Below are 14,880 nucleotides of genomic sequence, written 5' to 3'. Positions count from 1 at the left end.
TTTACAGCCTGAATTAGCTCCCTAATTGATGCCTAATTTATCTCCTAATTGATGGTTATTTACAGCTATCTTACAACAGTATAGTCAATTAATTATAATAGTATACTAACATTATACTAACATCCCCCCTCAAATTGATGCTGGGCGATCAAGAAGCATCAATTTGCCAACGAGAAATTGATGACGCTGTCTTGTCATAGATTTAGTGAATACATCAGCAATTTGAAGAGCAGTGGAGACATGTGGAAGAGAAATGACACCTGTATCTACTGCCTCTCGAATAGAATGACAGTCGACTTCGATATGTTTGGTACGTTCATGAAAAACTGGATTTGTAGCAATTTGTATGGCACTAGTGTTGTCAGCATGCAGAGGAGTAGAATGAGGCTGAGGAAATCCAATTTCAGCAAGTAACCCACGTAACCAAACAATCTCTGAGCAAGCAGCGGACATAGCCCGATATTCAGACTCAGTAGAAGATTTTGAAACACGGTCTTGTTTCTTACTTTTCCAAGATATCAAAGAATCGCCAAGAAACATACACCAACCAGTTATAGAGCGACGAGTGTCTGGACAACCGGCCCAATCAGCATCACTGTAAGCAACAAGGCATACGGGAGAGCCAGTAGGAAAGAATAAACCCCGAGAAGATGTGCCAAGAAGATAGCGAATGATTCGACGAACTGCTACCAGATGTAAGTGACGCGGAGTACTCATGAATTGACTGACTTGCTGAACTGCAAAAGAAATATCGGGCCGTGTAATAGTCAGATAATTCAAACTGCCAACTAATTGCCGATAAAGAGATGGATCAGGAAGAAGATCTCCGTTTTGACTATGATACTTGACGTTTAATTCCAAAGGAGTATCAACTGGGGATGAATCTTGAAGGCCTGCTAAAGTAATCAAATCTGTAGTATATTTGTGTTGATGCAAAAATATTCCAGAACAATCATAGTGAACTTCCAGCCCTAAGAAATATGTAAGTGGACCAAGATCCTTCATATTAAAAGAAGTTTGAAGAGATTGTTGAAGAGTGAGGATCGTTGATGTGTTAGTGCCAGTGATAATAATGTCATCTACATAAACAAGGAGTAGAACAAAACCAGCAGAACTCTTGTGAAGAAACAAAGAGGAGTCATATTTACTTTGCACAAATGAAAACTGAAGTAAGGTAGACCGAAACTTGTCAAACCAGGCACGTGGAGCTTGTTTTAGTCCATACAGAGACCTTTTTAACTTACACACATGTGTTGAAGATGAGGAAGGCAAACCCAATGGAAGTGTCATATAAATATCTTCTTTAAGATCACCATGAAGAAAAGCATTTTTGACATCCATTTGATGAAGAGGCCAACCTTGAGAAGCAGCGACTGCAATAATAGTACGGACGGTAGTCATCTTTGCAACTGGAGCAAAGGTCTCCTCATAGTCCACTCCGTACTTTTGCTTATTGCCAAGGGCAACCAATCGAGCTTTATATCGATCCAAGGTTCCATCAGAACGAAGCTTGACTGAATAAACCCATTTACATCCAATGGGCTTAACATTTGGAGGGCAAGGAAGAATTTCCCATGTATGATTGTCGTGAAGAGCTTGAAGTTCGTCCTGCATGGCTTTTTGCCAACATTCATTCTTGGAGGCTTGTGAGTAACAAGATGGAATAGAAATATCAGATAAAGTGGCAGAATATCCAGCAGGATTATCAGAAAAACCATACCGTCTTGGAGGTCGGGATACTCTGGTAGAGCGACGCAGAGTAGATTCAGGAGAATCAGACACAGATGAGGGATCAGTCTCAGGAAGAGACATAGTTGGTTGACGTCTTCCATACACAAATCCAGGCTTAAACCGATTAGGAACAATTGGTAAATCCTCAAAAATTGGAAGAATGGGAGAAGTAGAAGAAGACTTAGCAAGATTAAGAAAGAAATATTGATGCTCAAAGAAAATAACATTTCGAGAAACACGAAATTTGTTAGAAGTGGAATCATAGCAAACAAAACCCTTTTGAGAAGAATTATAACCCATAAATGCACATTTAACAGATTGAGCTGAAAGTTTATGACGTTCATGAGAAGGTAGATGAACAAAACAAACACAACCAAATGTGTGTAAATCATGATAATTAGGATATTGATGATACAAACGAAAATATGGGGAGTCAAGACTTAATACCTGAGAAGGCATTCTATTAATTAGATAAGTTGCAGTAGATAAGGCTTCAACCCAAAACTTAGATGGAACTGAAGATCCAATTAACAAAGTTCGAGTTACATCCAAAAGATGACGATTTTTACGCTCAGCAACTCCATTTTGTTGTGGTGTATAAGGACATGAACGTTGTGAGACAATTCCTTTCTCACGAAGAAAATTCTGAAATTCATGAGACATATATTCTCCTCCAGAATCAGATCGTAATACTTTAATACAAGTAGAAAACTGAGTCTCAACATAGGCTAAAAAGGTCTTGAAAACAGAATATACATCAGATTTAGAATGAAGGAAGTATACCCATGTATATCTACTGTAATCATCAATAAATGTCACAAAGTACTTGTATTGAGCATGAGAAACAACGGGCGTAATGCCCCAGACATCACTATGAATTATATCAAAACATTGGACAGCACGACTACCATTAGAAGGAAAAGGAAGAGTTTTGCTTTTACCGAGTCTACATGTGGAACAATCAAAAGGAACCTTAGCAAGGAATTCTTTATTGCCCAAGAAACCAGAATTTGATAAATGAGACAAAATAACAGGATTAGGATGACCTAAACGTCTATGCCATAGTTCACTTTTACTAATAACTGTAGTACAAAATGAAGAGATACGAGGAACGGAAAATAGTAATGGAAATAGTCTCCCAACTTTAGGCCCCTTCGCGATTACTGTCCCCGATGCCTGATCCTGCACAAGACAACCATTACGAGAGAAATGCACATCATAATTGTTATCTACTAACTGACCAACCGAAAGAAGCTTAGTTGAGAGCTTTGGAGATATAAAAACATTGTTGAAACATGGTCTAAGATCTCCAATCTCAGTAATAGGTATTGTACTACCATTTGCAATCTGAATTTCAGTTGAACCATGATATTTGCGAACATTCGTAAGCATGTTAGATGTGTTTGTCATATGATTTGAGGCAGCAGAATCAACAAGCCAAAGTTGAGAGGAGGAGGAGGAGGTATCGTTACCTTGTAGTCCTAAGGCGGAGAAGGCTGAAATAATCATTTGTTGCACCATTTCTGGAGTAAGAATCACAGGTTCAGCAGCTGAAGAGGGAGTTGTAAAAACTGTTGGAGCAGCAAAATGAGTGAGATTATTTGGTGCAATTGGGGCAGCATTCGATTTTCGATTTTGAGGCCGTGTCGGACACTCCTTTATGACATGTCCTGACTGTTTGCAATAATTACAGAACTTCTTTCCACAATTGGCAGCAATATGGCCATAATTTTTGCAGTTATAACATTGAATTCTACTCATATCCCGACCCTTTCCTCTTCCTTGGGCAGCAAAAGCAACCTTGACAGTATTTTCTTGTTGGAGAGAGTTCTGAATGAGAAAACGTTGTTCTTCGCGAAGTAATTCGCCAAAACAAATATCTAAAGAAGGTGAAGGAACACGACTCATTAAATTTGAGCGAAGTGTCTCAAATTCAGACCTCAACTTCATTAAGAATTGATCTCTTTTGCTTTGCTCATGAATTTCTTGAAGTACAGGGAGTGATTCTGCAGGCACTTTAGCATAAATAGTGTCAGTAAACTCAGCCCATAAATTCTGAAAACCAGAATAATATTCCTGAATGGAGAGATTTCCTTGGGAATAATTAGCAATATCGCTCTCCAATTGAAAACGTCTTGCAGCATTGTCTTGATCATAGACCTTTTTCAAGTAATCCCACATGGCTTTTGCAGTTTTAGAAGACCTCAGATTAGAAGCAATAAGAGGGTCAACTGACCCCAGAATCCATGTCATTACTCTTGCATCTCTAACTTTCCAATGAAGCAACTCCTTAGCATCTTTAGGAGCTGGATCACTTCCATCTATATGGCCCAACAGTTCTTTTCCTGTAACAAAGAGCTGGAACTGAAATTCCCATGAAGAGTAATTTTTTCCGGTGAAACGAACATGAAAACTCTCAACTGTGTTTGATGTGGCCATCTCAAATAGCACAAGGAGACCAGAAATGCAAAATTAGGAATAACACAACCAGGAGCAGGTCTACTAGAAGAAGTAACAGACCCACCAAGATGAAAATCCTACAGCCAGAAAGTTGCAGAAAAATGTCCACCAGAATCTCTTCCAAATGAAGAGAACCTCCAAATAGAAATTCAGAATTTCTATGACCCAGAGTTCATCAAAGATATGAACTAAACAAAGAAAGCAGAAACAGAAACTGCAGAATTAAAGATAGCAGAATCTGCACTTTGTTCTTCAAAAAACAAAGCTGAAACTCATAAAAGAACAGCTCTAAAATTGCCTAATTAGGCTCTGATACCATGACAAACTTGCTGTATTTCAATGGAATTTTGATAGAAAATTTGCTTGTCTATTCCCACAAGCTGATTGGGTTTAAATAGACTGAAGTATCCACAAATTTGGGAATAAATTCCTAAATTACAGCCCTAATTGATGCCCATTGTCTTCTAATTATGGCTGGCAATTACAGCCTTAATTGGCTCTCTAATTGATGCCTAATATCTCTCCTAATTGATGCCCATTGTCTCCTAATATGGTTGACATTTACAGCCTGAATTAGCTCCCTAATTGATGCCTAATTTATCTCCTAATTGATGGTTATTTACAGCTATCTTACAACAGTATAGTCAATTAATTATAATAGTATACTAACATTATACTAACACTGATACCATGTTGAAAGAATATTTCGAATTTCTTTTTTATTGTGTGTTATATTTTCAATCTCTACATCACTATATATATACACAAGATTGTTCCAATATAGGAAGAGATCTAAATAGGAATAAACCTAAATTAGGAAAGACAATAAACCTAAACTAGGAAAGACAATATTGATTTTAATTACAAAGCTTTCAACACTTACATCACACACACAATGCATGGCTTGATGCCATTGTAATGGACATGATAAAGATTGGCTAAGCAAGCCAGCATACATAGGCATAGGTGTCAATCAATGTGGCCTAAATCAAATTCATTAAATATTTGGTTTTACTTGGTTATTTTGACCAAGTTCTGACTGATGGTTTACAGATCCCAAATGGATTCGGAATTCAAGGCATATGCAAAAAAAGTAATATAGAATAATAGATGTTATTGTTCTAATTGATTTTTGTTTTGATTTTATTTAGCTTTAATTGAAAAAATGCCATTTCAGACATAACAAACTAGTGATAGAGCTAGACAGTTACACAATTGTAAAATAGAAGCTATTTGGTACAGCGGACAGTAATAGATGTAAATGTCTTTATATTCAACTAGATAACAATCTAGAATCAAGCAGTAATTCAGCATAAATCAAACAGTTTCTATGAACTTAAATATGTTTTTGATGATGACTAGAATCGCAATTACAAACATGGCCTCTTGTGCTTACTAAAACAAAATGAACATAGAGAATGAAAAGAGAAGCTGAATCTCACCAGAAAGCATTTATGTCCAGTGGCTAGATTTAAAGTTGAATGAATAGGGTAAAGGAAAGAGGAATTGTAGGGAGGATGCTCAGTGAAATTGAGTTTTTAAACCACTATGGATGAGCTTAGTTTTGAAGAATTTATGCCTAGAAGATCCAATTTTCTTGCATAGAATTGGATTTAGAGTAGGACGCCATCAACCCATTCAATATAAGGATTATTCTATTAATAAGGCCGTCAACCTATCTATCTATATATATATATATGCATTGCTATTTAGTTTCTGTTTTATAGCATATTACATTAATTTCAAATTTTATTTTTAAAAATTTATTTAATGGTCTCTATACTTTATAAACATCCAACTATGTATCCTTCTGTAGAATTTGTGTAATTCTTTCATTAATGAACTAAAAATAAGTCAAAAACTCCAATAAATATAATTAGATAAATGCTCAATTTGGCCTTTAGACTTGCATTAGATGTCCAATTAGGCCTAATATTCACTTTTGGACCAATTTAGCCTATAAATTTTTTATTTAAGATCAATTTAGCAAATTTATTTATAAAAATAATATGTTATTTTTTAATTTTCAAATTATAAAAAACTATTTGAAAAAAATGAACATACCTAAAACCATCACAACAACATTTTATTATTGTATCCTAAATAATCTCAACCAGCTCTTTCTTCTCCATCTATTTCTTCTCAGATACCTTAATTTAATGCTAAAAACAACACAATGCTTCCTCTTTCAATTCCCTTGCGTAATTCACAAAGTCTTTTTTTTTTTTTTTTTTTTTTTTTTGATTAGGCATATGGAGAAAGAGTAGTGAAAAATCATGGTGGCAAATTTTGTGAAAAGAAGAGTCTAAGGGTTACTTCTCCACCGCCAAGGTCATCCAACTTTGACCTAAAACTATTGCAAAAGAAAGTGGAATAACATTGAGGTCAAACTGGATTTATATATAAATGTTGAATTTTAATAAAGGTTTTGGTTGTGGAGTTTTAGAATGAGGTTAGGGTTGAGGTGGGGGATGAGGTGGAGTGGTGAAGGAGGGGTGGTTGTGATCCAACTTTTTCAAGTGTTTACAGCTAGGTTGGATTGTGCCGCTTTTGATTGAGATTGGGGATGGCCATTGACTCTGGAGGTATGTGGTGGGGATATTTTTTGAAAAGACGAAATGGCATTTGCAACTTCATTGCTTTTTTTTTTTATTATTATTATTGTTTTAACTAATTTTTGTATTTTAAATGGAAAAATAAACATTAATAATATTGTACTAATTTCAATTTAGAATTGGGCAAAATTGATCCAAAAGCAAAATTTGTCGACTAAATTGGTGTAAAAGTTGATTTTGGACCTAATTGGATATTGAAAGAAAATTGAAGGGTGAAATTTAGTAGTTTCGCAACATAATTTCATTTTTAAAAATTAAGTATTTCCTCCCCATTTGTTTTTAACCTTATAGTTGAAGAATTAGTAAATTAGTAAACAGACTAATTGGAAGGTTATAAAATATAAGGATTGAGAGGTGACTCTGTGCACGAGGCATTCCACATGTGTGGGTTCTAGAGAGGATTAATGCATGCAACTTTCCCCCTAAGTTTATAGAAAGGCTGTTATGATGGTTTGGACCCATGACCTATAGGGCATAAGTGGAGTAGCTTTTTTTTTTTTTTTTTTTTGGTAACTAGGAGGTATTAATCCCCTTTCGTGTTATAAAGCATAAAAGTTTTTAACCGTTACAACAAGTACAACTTTTCAGAGATCGAACTTGAGTTTTGACCCTTATGAGGATGAGATTGCTTACTACCATGAGTAGCACGTTGTTAGTTCAAATGGAGTAACGTTATGGTTACACCAAAGCCACCATCTTATAAAATACAAGACTACAACAAGTAAGCCTTATTCCCAAACTATTTGGAGTCAGCTATATGAATTATTTGTTATCATTTTTGCTTTGTTCGATAAAAGCAAGAAATAAGCAAACCCTGAAATAGTGAAACAATGGATTTTGAAAAAGAAAATAATTGTGATAAAAAAATTTGGAAAATTGTAAAATCATTTGCTATATTAAGTAATAACCAAACATAAGATGAAAAATAACAAAAAATTCTCAAATCTAGACCAGTTGGAGTCAGATATATGAATTTTGTCTCCATTTTGTTCTGTTCATAGCTAGATCCTCATTAATCTAAAGAGACTGTATAAGGATCATTAAAATTAATTTTTTAAAATAGAGAGTTTGACTAATATAATGTGTTATAATGTAGAGATTAAATAATAATTCACACTAAAGCCTAAACTGACATTTAAACCATTTAACAAAATATCTCAAAGGGACATAATAATTGGACGAGGTTAAAATAGAGAACTATAAAATTAATTTTTTTAAACACGGGTTCTAACTGGTGTATTTCACTATAACAGAGAGACTAAATATTAATTCACTCTAAATATATTATACTTAAAAAAAATCATATTACAAAAATTTAAAGTATGAGTTCTAATCTTAATTGTCAATTTCAAATATCATTTTCATTAATTTTAACTTACTATACTGTGTACATTATAATTTCCAAACTATGGCAATTCAATTACTATAATCCAAATTAGTGCATCAACTAAGCCTACCCCTTTATCAACCATATAATACGTTAAGTGGCATATTTCATACATGTACTCACGACCCAGATGTACTGCATTTTATGTGACTATGAGAGAGAGAGAGAGAGAGATATCTGCTTAGGTATTTTTTAGCTCATGGAAGACTAGAGGATAAATTTGGAAAAAAAAAAAAAACTCAATTTCTTTTGTCATTGTTGGACTTAATCTCGATTGACTAACGACAAAAGTTCTCAGACTTTAATAGGACCAAGTAGTTGGATGATCATAAAAGTGAGGGACCAATAAATTAGGTTTTGAAAATACAGCTAATGGTTAGTGCATGTCACTATAATAAAAGATAAGTTGTAACCCATCCTAAAAGAATTTTACGTAGTTCACCATCTAGATAGGCTGCATCTACCACTAGAAAAAGGAAGAGCCAATTTACTTGCATTTTTCTAAAGCAGGCAAAAGGTGACATCTTGTCAATTCAGGTGCTTAATTTTCTTGTGCTAGATTGGCTTACCGTATAGCTCAAAGCTTGATCGTGGGTATCAAAATTTTCAGTAGTCATGTTCTGTATGCTAACCATTTGGAGTGCTGTTAATGGAGAAACTAATGTCTAATTGTTTTATTTTGGATTGGAGGAGGGGAAAGTTTCTTTAGAGTTTTTGTTGCTCAGGGTTAGTTAACTTTGTTTCCCGGATTGTGATTATATTTTACAGTCTCTTAGTATTTGTCTTATTTGTGATAGTTTATATATATATATATATTTATTGAAACTGATGAATATATTAGCAAAAGGAGGCATCTGTGAAGAGTTACTGATACCAAAAGATTCCTACCATTTTTATTTATTGCACAGGCAGAGTTGCAGATGCAAGATGTTCAAAATGTGGTGGTGCATAATTTGTCGGTATGCTTGATTTGTTTAATCATTCTCTTTATTCCAAAATGTACATGTTAGACCCATTTACCCTAATGCCTTTTCTACTTTCATGAAATATGTATCCTTTTATTCAAAATCTGCTGTGAAGTTTGCCTCCATAGATAGTGTCAACAGTATACACTGTGCAGAACAAGCCATTGATTCAACAGTTCAACTGATGAATACCTTTTAGATAGTTTTTAACAGCCAAGCTCATTAATCTGACCCGAAAATCTTGGTTTGGCTATCATCTGAATGTGCTTTGTTGCATTTTGTTGATGTTGGAGATGGACAGGACGCTCATTAAGATCCATATTAGAAAGGAGAATGACAGTAGAGCTTGCATATTTTTTAATTACAGTCCAGGTTATTTTTTGATTGATAGTTTTCTCAAGTAATTGCTGTGTTTTTGTTGTTGCTAAATGATTATTTGAACTTCAAACCCTACGTTTCTCAAACTTGGGCCAAAGTGGAATCCTTTTATTACTTCTTTCAACTGCTCGGATCAGTGAGTGTTAGCAAGCCCGTCCAGGTGTACAAGAGGTTCACCCATGGACAGAAAGCTAAGTCAGTCAAGTCCAGCAGTTAGCTTCTTTTCTGTTTTGTCTGTCCAGCAGTTAGTTTCTATTCTGTTTTTCTGTTTTTCCCATGTTCTGTCATGTGTTTGCTTTCCCTAAGTTAGTGGGTGGTTTACCAATTCCACTACGGCAGTAACTTCCTTATTTGTAGAGGCAGTTACTTGTATTTCTGTATTTAATCTTTCATTTCAGTTAATGAAATTCAGTTTTGAACTTTCTACAGTTTTTGAGACGTAAACTCAAGAGGTTTTCAGGGTCCCTCTATTGACCCTGAACGTCTGCAACCATAGGTCGCAATAAACGCCCTTCGTCATCCCAATCACCCACCAATCCCTCATCCCATCGCCCCATAACTAGATCCTTATCTAGGGACCATAACAAATTGGTATCAGAGCCAATAGTTATGGGAGACTCAGTTTCAGAACAACTTACCAAACTCCTCAGCATTGTCCTAGCCGAGCAGCAAGCCAACCAAGCTCGACAAGAGAAGGTGGACCAAATACAAGCCAAGCTTGATGCAATGTCTCTGGATTTGGAATCCTGTAAAAGAGGAAAGCCTGCTGGTGCTGAAAGTCATTCCAAGGGCCGCAAAGATAAGGGAATTTCTGGTATATCTATTTCTGAATCTACTGGAGGAAACACAATTGTACCGAAATTTACCAAACTTGACTTCCCTCGTTTCAATGGGCTTGAAGACCCCCTGATTTGGTTAAGCCGCCGCGGTCACTTCTTCCGTCATCAATCCAGCTCGGAGGAAGAGAAAGTCAGCTTGGCTGCCTATCATTTAGAGGGGGCAGCACAGCTTTGGTACATGCAATTATTGGAAGATATGCCGGATCCCACGTGGGAGGAGTTCACCCACCAGTGTAATCTTCGGTTTGGACCACCTGTTCGTAGCAACAAATTGGGGGAACTAGCCAAACTCAAACAATGGGGATCCGTAGCGGATTATCAAACTAAATTTGAGAGTTTGGTATCTCGTGCCGGCACACTTACCCAATTCCAAAAGGTACAATTGTACCTTAGTGGGCTGCAAGAAGCAATTGCTGTGGAGGTTGAATTAAATCAGCCTAAGGATTTGGTGACAGCAATGAGCATGTCTCGTTTGTATGAACGCAGGTTGTCTTCCAAAATCTCAAATTTTCGTGATACCAGAAAGGGAACAGCAGTGACAAACATAAGGCCTACCCGTTCTGTTAAAACATTAACCAGAGAAGAGATGGAGGATAGAAGAAAGAAGGGCCTTTGCTTCAATTGTGATGAAGCTTTTGTGCGGGGACATCAATGCAAAAACTCTTCTGGATTGAATTAGTTGAAGGAGAGACTGAAAATGCAGTGGCTGAATTCCATGAAGAAGAAGTCCCTCCAGAGATCTCATTGAATGCAATCACGGGAATCAGAAACCCTCAAACGATGCGTCTGGAAGGAAAGTGGAATGGGAAATCAGTTCTGGTCCTTGTTGATTCAGGTAGTACACAGTTTTATTGCTGTTTCTGCCGTAGATCACTCAACGGCTTTTGTGGATAAAAGAGCAGATTTACAGGTTAACGTGGCCAATGGGGAATCTATCAATAGTCCTGGTATTTGTAAACAGTCCACTCTCTACTTGGACTCTTATTCCTTATCAATTGATTTATTTGTGTTGCCTCTAACCACTTTTGATGTAGTATTGGGAGTTAATTGGTTACGCACATTGGGACCCATTTTGTGGGATTTCTCTCTCATGAGTATGACGTTTTTTGCCCAGGGTTAACGGGTTGAATTATGGGGAATCCAGACTCCTAACCCTAATTTTTTATTGGAAGTTAACGCCATTCAGACTTCCCTAGAGGCTGACGTTCAATTGCAGAAATTGTTGGCAGAATTTACGGCCTTATTCAATACTCCCACATGTCTTCCTCCCAACAGGCCTTGTGATCATCGTATAACTTTGGAACCAGGAACGGGTCCAGTGGTGGTTCGCCCTTATAGATATTATCATGGGCAAAAAGATGAAATTGAGATGCAATGTTCAGCCATGTTGCAACAGGGCATCATCAGACCCAGCCGGTCTCCATTCTCCTCACCCGTCATTCTTGTTCCCAAGGCAGATGGTTCATGGAGGTTATGTGTGGATTACCGGGAACTAAATTCGAAAACTGTAAAAGATAAGTTCCCAATTCCAGTAATCGATGAATTATTGGAGGAGTTAGGAGGGGCTAAATTCTTTACAAAATTGGATTTATTGGCTGGATACCATCAAGTCTGCATGTACAGTCCCGATATTGAGAAAACTGCTTTCCGCACTCACCATGGCCATTTCGAATTTTTGGTGATGCCGTTTGGCCTCACGAATGCTCCATCAACTTTTCAGGCATTGATGAATGAGGTATTCCAACCCTATTTGCGGAAATTTGTTTTGGTTTTCTTTGACGATTTCTTGGTTTTCAGTCAAACTTGGGCAGAACACCTCCATTGCCTGCATTTGGTCTTTCAATTATTGTCCAGCAATAAGTTATTTTTGAAGAAATCCAAATGTTCCTTTGCCCAGATCCAGGTTGCTTATTTGGGTCATGTTATAACTTCACAAGGTGTACAGGTTGATCAATCCAAGATTTCTGCAGTACTGGATTGGCCTCGACCCACAACCATTCGGGGATTGAGAGGATTTTTAGGGCTCACTGGCTATTACCGTAAATTTGTCCTGAACTACGGTATCATTGCTGCCCCTCTCACGGCGATGTTATGGAAGAATTCATTCCACTGGAGTCCGGAGGCAATTGCTGCTTTTGATGAACTTAAGAAAGCGATGACATCCACTCCTGTTCTTACTCTTCCAGATTTCAGCCAGCCTTTCACCATCGAGTGTGATGCCTCTGATTCGGGAATGGGAGCTGTCTTGTTACAAAACAACAAACTAGTCGCTTATTTCAGTCGGCCAATGGCAGTCCGCCATCAGAAATTACCTGCCTATGACAAGGAGCTGATTGGGTTGGTCAAGGCAGTGAGGCACTGGAATTCTTATTTATGGGGACGCCAATTTATAGTGCGGACAGATCACTACAGTTTAAAATTCCTCCTAGAGCAGTGGACTCTTTCTTCCAACCAGCAGCACTGGATTAGTAAGCTGATGGGATTTTTTTTTACAGTGGAATACAAGGCTGGAAAGAACAATCAGGTTGCAGATGCCCTTTCTCGTCAAAATGCTGACATTGCTGTCCTTTCTGCAATTTCTATGCCGCAACTCAGTTTATTTGAAGAAATTCGAAAAGAACAAGAATCTTCACCAGAGGTACAGCAATTACTCTCTCAAGTTAATAACAAAACAGCACCGCCTCAGTGGAATTTCAAATAGGGCTTTCTGCTGTACAAAAACAGAATTTTTCTGCCGAAAGCCTCTCCTTCAATTCAACTGGTGGTAGCTGCCCTGCACAATCAGAGTCATGAGGGTTATCAAAAGACTCTCTACAGGATCACACGTGATTTCTATTGGGCAGGAATGAAATCTGTTGTTCGAGATTTTGTTCGGGCTTGTAATATTTGTCAACGCCACAAATCAGAAACATTGCAACTAGCAGGTCTTCTCCAACCTCTTCCTATTCCAACACAAATCTGGTCTGATATTTCTTTGGACTTTGTGGAAGGCTTGCCAATGTCCAAAGGGAAAAGTGTTTTATTGGTGGTGGTTGATCGATTTTCAAAATACGGCCACTTTATTCCCCCGTCTCATCCTTATACGGCTATAAGTGTGGCTCGTTCTTTTTTCGATCATATTTTTAAATTACATGGGCTGCCTGAAACTATGGTCAGTGATTGATGAGCGCATAGCTGATACGCAAAGGGCATTTTGGGTATATACCAGGAAAGGGAAGCCAGCTAAGAGAATCATCCTTGGGAAGGAAGAAAAGAGCAGTTACACGTCAGCATAGTTTGTTACTAATTCTGTGTATATATAGTGTACAGTTTGGGAAAGGGGTATCTTTTTTCTGTCATCTATGTAATCAGCATTCTTGCTGTATCGGGCTCGTCCTGGGGGTTGGTTCAGCCAATCATTTTATCTTTTGTTTCCTTTATTGCTTTCCCTAAACTCTTGTAATTCAGCAAGTTCAACAATACAAATTAATCCCTCTCTTCCCTTCAATCTGTTTCTTCTATTTCCTGCTAAAATATTGATTTCTCTGGTTGGTTAACATTCACTGATTCTCCATCATTGGTCCGACCTGCCGGATCCGTCATAGATGCCCAAGACGAGAATGGATCACAGAGTAGAAGCCTTGGAGAAGAATGTTGCTGCCCTAACCGAACAAATGCAAAACCAAACCCAGCAATTAGATGCTCTCAAGCTCGATACACAAATCTATTCCTAGAAATCCGACCAAAACTTTAACGAGATCAAAAAACTCCTCCTCACTCTACAGGGAAAGGAGCCTATTCAATCTCCAACCTCTACACCAACCACCACAAAAACACCAGCGACACCACAAACCCATTCCAACACGTCTACCCAAAATTCTCCAAACCCCCAATCACAGACCCATCAATACGATACCACAAACATAACCCAAAACCCACTACCCTCATTCAATTTCCATCACAAAAGAACAGACATGCCTACCTTCGATGGAACCGACCCAATTGGGTGGACAGCCAGAGCCGAGCAATTTTTCAAACTCCATTGCATTCCCCCTTCTGAGCAGATAGCTCAGGCATTTATTGGAATGCAAGGCCATCCCATTCACTGGTTGCGTTTTATACGACACCGGAACCCGGAATTGGATTGGGTCACCATGAAGTCCGAGTTGTTTAAACAGTTTGGTTGAGGGATTACAGACCCATATGAGGTTTTAGTCGCAACCAAGCAAGAAGAATCGGTTGTCAACTATATCAACGAATTTTTCTCGAGAGTAGCAGAAACTCCAGACTTCTCAGAGTCGCAGCTTATTGCCATATTCCTTAATGGTCTCAGTCGCGAAATACGAGTCGGAATCAAACCAAAAGACGCTCCCGATCTATATACGGTGATGCAAGCTGCGAAAGGAATTGAGATTGAGCTGTCGTTCCATTCTTCAAATCGACACTCATCTCGCTTCAACTCCGGCGACAACACCTTAAGAGGAGGGTTAAGCCCAAGCCCAAAATCTGTAATTCCACTCTTGACC

The 14,880-nt window shown here is 37.6% G+C and overlaps 1 protein-coding gene across 5 annotated transcripts in view; it reads left to right on the top strand.

Moving 5' to 3' along the window:
- The window catches only part of NOL (NYC1-like protein), a 52,241-nt gene that overhangs the window by 23,268 nt on the left and 14,093 nt on the right, over positions 1-14,880 (top strand). For all 5 annotated transcript variants that reach the window (XM_089722856.1, XM_089722855.1, XM_089722853.1 and 2 more), the window contains exon 9: positions 9,102-9,152. In XM_089722856.1, the coding sequence (XP_089578982.1) occupies positions 9,102-9,152 (51 nt within the window). The remainder of the gene's footprint in view (positions 1-9,101; positions 9,153-14,880) is intronic.

The sequence above is a fragment of the Jatropha curcas genome, chromosome 6, assembly GCF_041381405.1.
Source record: "Jatropha curcas cultivar XTBG-Jc1 chromosome 6, XTBG_Jcur_1.0, whole genome shotgun sequence".
NCBI lineage: Eukaryota > Viridiplantae > Streptophyta > Magnoliopsida > Malpighiales > Euphorbiaceae > Jatropha > Jatropha curcas.
This window is presented reverse-complemented; position numbering and strand designations above follow the sequence as displayed.